The sequence below is a fragment of the Nestor notabilis genome, unplaced genomic scaffold (assembly GCF_000696875.1).
Source record: "Nestor notabilis isolate BGI_N333 unplaced genomic scaffold, ASM69687v1 scaffold15133, whole genome shotgun sequence".
Classification (NCBI taxonomy): domain Eukaryota; kingdom Metazoa; phylum Chordata; class Aves; order Psittaciformes; family Psittacidae; genus Nestor; species Nestor notabilis.
Window position 1 is genome coordinate 13,523 of NW_009923408.1, and position 7,600 is coordinate 21,122.

The following is a 7,600-nucleotide window of genomic DNA, read 5'->3' on the forward strand; positions in this document are numbered from 1 at the left end:
GGCAGGGGTTGGAGCTGGAGGAGCTTTAAGGTCCCTTCAACACAAACCAGGCTGGGATTCTGTGATTATGCACTTACTGGTCTGAATGATGTGCTTTTGAAGTGCTATGGGGATTCCAAGGTTATCCCACCACTGGGCAACGGAAGCCTCTGGAAGGGCAGTTTGCTCTGTCTCCTTCCACTTACAAGTCACTCCCGTTCCATGCAGGCAGAGAGCAGTTGCAATATGACTCAAACAAAGAGCAAAGACTCCCTGCTTCTAGATACAAAACATACCAGTGTCCTTTAGTGACAGAAAAGAAAAACAGTCGTTCTTTGAGCCTGACTCAGAGCCGTTTTGACAAATCCTGCTGCTGTTTATCACCCCATTGCATTCCATGAGGGATTTTTGGTCTGTGCCCGGCCGGAGGCTGCCTCCACCCAGCCTGGTCTGCCACAGCCAGCGCTGGCTCCCGCCTCGAAGCGTCCAGGCAGTGATGAAGGAGCAGCCTGGTCCATCCCAGGGTTTTTAGGGTGACCCATCTGCTCCTCACATGCTCCCTTGGTCGCCAAATCACTGTTGCATTGGATTCAGCCAAAACCCCGGCTGTCAGAGCACCCTGGGATGGGAGAGAAAAGGGCTTCTGAGCAACATTCCGGTGGCAGTGGCTTTTCAATGGCTCGGGAGCTCTGGAAGCTATGGGAGCAGGCTCTCTAGTGAGCCCAGATGTGCTTTCTCTTCATTGGGTGCGTTGTTTTTAGCACAGGCAGTTGAGCTGTTTAAAGCAGCACTGTGTCATCTCGGTCCCAGGTCAAGAGCTGGGTTAGTGTTTGACATGAGTTTTGTGGCAGGAGTGCAGTTGTAGTTGATGGAGTGTTTCGAACACAGCTGCGGGCGGGCAGGAGAGCAAACACTGGAAGCAGCAGAACTTCCCTGGGCAGTTGTTTGCTTTGGCCACTGTAGCTAAATCTTCAGCTTTGCCTTTTGGATGGAGTGAACAAATGCGTGTGCTGGGCAGCCTCCTCCCGCAGGCATTTCCTCGGGCAGGGTCTGTAAACACAGCCCTAAAATAATAATTAACTTTATTCTCTTCAGCAAAGTGTGCCCAGACTCTACTGATCAGGGGAAAAGTAATCTTCATCTGGTCGTGGGGATGTGGGCCATGGAGAGTGTTGTGACAGAAGGAAAAGGTATCAAGAGACAGTAGCAGTACTTTGAGAGCCTGCTGGCATCTGAGAAAAAGCTATTGTTGCTATTGGAAAAGAAGGATGTGGGCCATGGCTTCTGCCCTGTGTTTCCAAAGCTCGCTCTGTGGTTTGGGGATCCTCCTGGGGTGGATGTTGGGTTCACAGCCAGCCTCCTGCCATGAACACTGCAGCAGGGTGATGGGTGGGTTATAACTGGGAGAGCTCCCTGTTGACTCCAGGTGGGTTCAGGCTTTATCAAACCCTAGCAGCAGGTACAAAACCACCCTCTCTTAGCTATGAATAAAAAGGGAGTTTCCCCTTGTGTGTGGTAGGTCTTTATTTGATAGGACAGGGGCAACAGGTTTAACCTGCCAGCGGGGAGATTGAGACGAGCTCTGAGGCAGAAGCTCTTCCCTGTGAGGGTGCTGAGGTGCTGGCACAGGGTGCCCAGAGAAGCTGTGGCTGCCCCATCCCTGGCAGTGCTCAAGGGCAGGTTGGACACAGGGACTTGGAGCAACCTGCTCTAGTGGAAGGTGTCCCTGCCCATGGTGGGAGTTGGAGCTGGAGGAACTTTAAGGCCTCTTCCAACCCAAACCCTCTGTGACTCTCTTGATTTCCCTTTTCCCTGTGGACAGGCCGAAGTACGGGGGCAGGTACTGCCTGGGGGAGCGGAAGCGGTTCCGGATCTGCAACGTCCGTCTGTGTCCCCCCGACAAGCCCTCCTTCCGCCAGGTCCAGTGCAGCCAGTTCAACCCCATGCTCTACAAAGGGAAGTTCTACAAGTGGACACCAGTGCCCAACAACAGTGAGTCAAGGGCAGAGCCCGCTGCTGGGTTTCTGTCTGCGCCCCAATGAAAACCCTGAGACAGAGCCTTGCTGAGGGCTTGACTTTGCCGTTCCTGTCCAGGATTTGCCTTGCAGCGTGTTTATGCTGTATTGTACATTATGTCTGGGCTTGCAGGTCTGGGTTATGTTTGTGGCGATGCCCCCAGCTGCTGGGGTTTAGTTTCTGCCTGTTGCATTCCCAGTGAACCCCTGCGAGCTGCACTGCCGCCCGGAGCACGAGTACTTCGCGGAGAAGCTGCGGGACGCGGTCATCGACGGGACACCGTGCTATGAGATGAACGCCAGCCGTGACCTCTGCATCAACGGCATCTGCAAGGTGGGTCCTGCGCTGAGGAGGGAGCCTGAGGATCCCCCAGGCTTGGGAAACGCAGGTGGATGCTGTTATCCATCCCTTAGGTGAACACCATCCCCTCCTCACATGCACCTATGGACTGGATTTTGTCATTCACCACTCCTAAAGTTTCTTTATTTCCATAAGATAGGTGGTATGGATGTATTTCACCTCTGTGCTGGCACTGAGGAAATAGAGCACAGCCAAGGCCAGGCTGGGGACAGGGGCTTGGAGCAACCTGCTCAAGTGGAAGGTGTCGGGGGTTGGAACTGGAGGAGCTTTAAGGCCCTTCCAACCCAAACAATTCCGTGATTCTGTGATTCCATCATTTAGCATGAGGTGTAGTGAGTTTTAACAGAATATAGAAAAGTTTTCTGGGAAGTGTTTTGAAACAGAAGTAGCAGTGCCAAGCACCAAGGGGCTTTCCCAGCTTGGTTGAGCACATAACATGTGCTGACAGGCTCTGCTGCCCGGGAACTTGGGTAGGAAAAGATAAAAACATGATCCTTAGGATCCTCTTTCTGTATGAGCAGGACAGCAGGACCATGAGGATATGTTAGAGAAACCCACACTGCAGCCGATGTGGCTGCATCCCTGCCCATCCCGTGTTCCTTATTTCACACCATTGAGGACCAAGGCTGGTCCTCCTCTCCCTTGTTGGTGGCTGTCGTGGGCTCGGGGTGGGGGTGCAGGGGGAGCGGGTGCTGATGGGGCTGCCTTGCAGAACGTGGGCTGCGACTACGAGATCGACTCCAACGCGGTGGAGGACCGGTGCGGCGTGTGCCATGGGGACGGCTCCACGTGCCACACCGTCCACAAGACCTTCGAGGACAGCGAGGGGCTGGGTAAGGGCACAAAGCTCCATCCCCAAAACACCGTGTTCCACACAGGGCCAGGATCACTGCTGCTGTTTGTAACCTGGTTTTTAATCCCAACTTCTCTATTTTGATGGGATAAGACCCAAGCAGTGGTATGGGGAGATGCGGCATTGGCATTCCACTTCTTGCTCCTTGGAATAACAATATCCCCTTACTGCTCTGTGTCTGAAGGCCTGAAGACAAATCTGTGCATGCTGGAGCTGGTTTGGAGAGATTTAAGGGGCTTTGTGTGTTGACTGGGACGTGTTCAGGGTGTGGTAAAATGCCTTTCCAGTGCCCGTGTGGGAAATGTCTCACTCTGGGATGAGCTCTCCCAGCAGGGAACCAGCCAGGCTCGGTGCAAGGTGGGGTTCGGTGCCCGCTGGTGCCTTACAGAGATGTGGGGATTGGTGTGATGCTTGCACCCAAGGGACACCAGCACCCATCCAAGGGCACGGATCATCTCTGCCACATCTTTGACTCGGTTCCGTTGCCAGGTTATGTCGATATTGGGATTATCCCTGTGGGAGCCCGGGAGATCCGGATTGAAGAAGTTGCAGAAGCTGGGAATTTTCTGGCGCTGCGGAGCGAGGACCCGGAGAAGTATTTCCTGAATGGAGGCTGGACCATCCAGTGGAATGGGGACTACAGGGTGGCAGGAACTACCTTCACCTACAAGAGGACAGGGAATTGGGAAAACCTCACCTCGCCGGGGCCCACCGTGGAGCCTGTGTGGATCCAGGTACAGTCTGGGCAGTGCTGGTGGTTGGGATGCACAGGGAACTGGACAGAGGCAATGGATCTCCTGCCTTTCCATGAGCTGCTGTGGTCCATCACGGCACTCCCCTGCCATCTGAGGGAGTGCTTCTTTGGGATCCAATGTTGGGAGCAGCCAAGCACACGTTGCTGCCCCAGGGAGCGTTTCCAGCCCACGCCTTGTCCCCTTTGCAGCATTCCTCAAAGTATTTACACAGGAGAGAGAGCATGAGGAGAAAGAGCTTGTTTCCTGAGGCCTTTCCCGTATCTTATCAAGAGCAGGGGAAGAGCCCACGGTGCTTCTGGCAGGGCTGGAGGCGATGAGAGCTGGGAGCTGTTGTGGTGACAGAGGGTGGCCCAGCGGCTCCATCAGCTGTGCTGTGCTCCCACCAGCACCATGGCAAGGAGCTCAGCCCATGGTCCAAATCCGGGTGCTGCAGGTTGGATTCTGATTCCTCACAAAAACCCTTGAGGCAGAATGTAAAAATCCAACAGGATCATTTAAAATCCTCTGAAATCCAGAAATTTCAAGTTTTACTCTTTTTCTGCACATTTGCTTCCTGCAGCTGGGAGGCTGCTGATGGTTTCTGAAAGCAAAATTGCTTCCCCAAGCTTGGGCAGCTGCCCAGGGGCTGGTCCTGCTCCGAGCCCCTTCCCTTCTTGAATTCCCACCTGGTGCATCCTGCAAATGCTTTTCATATGAGCCCAACTTGCCTGTCGCTAATCCCCTCCTGTGCTGCAGCAGTCGCAGCTCTGGGGCTTATCTGGAAATGGCTTTATTTTGGAAACTAATCCTACTCTCTTAATTTTCACCTTGTATCCATGGAAAAGAGTTGCCTGGGGAATCACTTTTCAGCCTGGCTTTATATTTCAATGAGCTTTGCAGAGCTTTGCAGGGGTTATAACTGTCGCGGGGGGGGAGTGGGATGGCAGTGCAGTGCGGGGACGCTGGGCTGTCTCTGCAATTCCCTCCCCTGGGAATCACCACTGCAGTGGTCAGGGGTGGGGGATCTGCCTGTTAATGGCTGTCAGGAGCCAACACAGGCTCACAGAATAGTTTATGTTGGAAGAGACCTTAAAGCTCCTCCAGCTCCACCCCCTGCCCCGGGCAGGGACACCTTCCACTAGAGCAGGATGCTCCAAGCCCCTGTGTCCAACCTGGCCTTGAACACTGCCAGGGATGGGGCAGCCACAGCTTCTCTGGGCACCCTGTGCCAGCGCCTCAGCACCCTCACAGGGAAGAGCTTCTGCCTCAGAGCTCGTCTCAATCTCCCCTCTGGCAGGTTAAAGCCATTCCCTGTTGTCATCAGCATCAGCCCCTTCGCACAGGCTCGCGCTGGAGCTTGGTCACGTTGAGCAGCCAAAGTCTTTGCCTCTCACATGTCTTTCAGTAGAGGCTCAGGGTGAAATGTGAGCGGGATCCTGGGCTCGTCTGCCACCAGCTGCTGCTGGTGCTGGGAATGCTGCTGTGCTCAGCACCCACAAAGCACTTTGTGGGATTCGTGAGCTAATTAAAACCTTTTGACAAAAATGTTTCAATATTCATGAAGAGGTTTTGGAAAGATGCCCTCGCTCGTGCCACAGCTCCAACAACAACAAAGCTTTGGCAATAATGGAAGCACTCAGGCTAAGAAAAATACGGATAAACTCCCAGCCTTTGGGAGCGGGTGCGGGAGGTGCTTGGGCAGGATCTGTGTCAACCACAGGAGCCGTTTCGTGGGTGTTGAGAGCAGCAGTTCAAGTTGGGGCAATTAAGGAAATTCCTTCAGATGTGTGTTGCCTTCAGCCATCGCTGGTGTTTGCTCCCTGGGACACGTGGAGGAGAGAGGATCTGAGTCCTCCTCTGCTGGGCTGGACTTGTGCTGCCATCCCAGAGGACACATCACGGTGACTGATGTTCGCCTGAGTGTCCATCCATCTGGAGCAGCTCTACCATCCCTTGCTGGAGAGCTCAGGAGGAGTTACGGAGAGGCAGATGTTGTTCAGCATGTTCCCAACCAGCAGGAGGGTCATTCCTGCCCCACAGCTGCAGCCTTGGAGCAAAATCTCCTGATGCAGCTCTGACTGCAGGGAAGGGGATGGAGAACGGGATGTCTGGCCATCCGGGGCCCTTCACCATGCTCAGCCTTGAGAAGGTCATTGGATAGGGCTGCACGTATCAGTGGGGCTGAGTAGGGTTTACAGGGGAATCCTTCCAGGCTCTTCATCAGGGGAGACATAAAACCAAAGTCCTGCTGGTTCTCAGTGTCCTCACGGTTCTTACCTGATGTTTCCCCAGGCCCAAAACACTCTGAGGAGGGGCAGCTCCTCCACTGCTTCAGCCATTTGCTGAGCCTGCTGAGGACATGGTCATGGGCTGCTGCTGGGGTGCGGGTCCTGCAGCCACCTCCTGAGCCTTGTCCTCTCCCACAGCTGCTGTTCCAGGAGACCAACCCGGGCGTGCGGTACCAGTACACGATCCAGCGCCCCGCAGACAGCGAGAACGACATCGAGCAGCCCGAGTTCCTCTGGCGCTTTGGCTCCTGGACCACGTGCACCGCCACGTGTGGCACCGGTGAGCCCGGCTCCCGGACCAGCGCGTGCCTTAGGAATTCCTGCGTCTTCGGTTTCGGGAGGTCTGGCATGGGGGATAAAAGGCAACATCTGCTGTGGTCACTGTGCTGTGGTGCTGGGACCCCAGGCTTTATCAGCACTTGGCTCGGTGTCCTGTTACCGTGCTGGGCGCTCCTTGGCGTCAGGGTGATGGAGACAAAGGAGCTTTAGAGAAATCCAGGGAGTGTGGAAGAGCTCCTGCCTGGCTGGGCCTCTCCAAGGGGGATCGTTTACAGGGGTTTATGGAGAGAAACATGGGAGGGTGCCTGGTGCAGGCAGAGCACTGGGGTCCTGCGCTGCCCTGTGCTGTCAGACACTTTTTTTCCCCTCCATTCAACTCCACCGGGCATCCCGGGGTCCCCAGGGCAGCTTTTGGGGTGGCCAATGGAGGGAGATGGTCTGGGCATGCTGTAAGGGGGGAGGCTGGGACCAGTGAGTGCTTCCTCAAGAGCTGCTGCCACTGAAAGAAAGGGAATTCAAGGACACTCACACTTTCTAGGTAGCACAGAGTGCTGGGAGATGTTTCCTGCCTGTTCCTAGGAGTGGGTTTCTGTTTAGAGCAGGAGGATTGTGGTGCGGCAGGAGCTGGAGGGGTGTTTTACATGCACTTATGCTGGGAGTTTGTTGCTGTGGGTTTGTATGGGCGCTGCAGTGTGGGAAGCTGAGGAGGATGGGAGCTGAGGGCACTTGATTTCATTTAAAACCAGCTTTCCTTTGCAAGGTTCAGCTTCCAGAACAGGAGGGAAACACAGGAGCAGGTCGGGCAGTTGGGTGAGGATTCTCACCCTGTCCAGCCGCAGGCAGGCAGCTGGAGTTGGCTGAGCCCCTCTCCCTGGGCTGGGTGATGGTGGGAGCTGAGACATGGATTTGGGATTGCTCAGACTGACCTGATTCTGCAGGGCCCGCCCCAGGGCACCAGCCTCACTGGCCCTATAAGCTCTCAAGAGCCTGAGCCCAAGCACAACTCGGCAGCTTCAGCAGGGTTGCATCAATCTCAGCTGTTGGCAGTGGTTAATAGCTGCAGCTCTCTCGAGTCAGGGGTCAAGTACGTG

At 55.0% G+C, this 7,600-nt stretch overlaps 1 protein-coding gene across 1 annotated transcript in view; it reads left to right on the top strand.

The window, feature by feature from the left end:
* The window catches only part of LOC104403855 (A disintegrin and metalloproteinase with thrombospondin motifs 7-like), a gene marked incomplete at both ends in the record, with an annotated part of 20,045 nt that extends 13,474 nt beyond the window's left edge, over window positions 1-6,571 (top strand). The window contains 6 exons of the mRNA XM_010012126.1: window positions 741-801; window positions 1,802-1,971; window positions 2,195-2,328; window positions 3,068-3,188; window positions 3,698-3,942; window positions 6,369-6,571. Of these exons, the coding sequence (XP_010010428.1) occupies window positions 741-801; window positions 1,802-1,971; window positions 2,195-2,328; window positions 3,068-3,188; window positions 3,698-3,942; window positions 6,369-6,571 (934 nt within the window). The remainder of the gene's footprint in view (window positions 1-740; window positions 802-1,801; window positions 1,972-2,194; window positions 2,329-3,067; window positions 3,189-3,697; window positions 3,943-6,368) is intronic.
* Window positions 6,572-7,600: the final 1,029 nt, after the last annotated feature.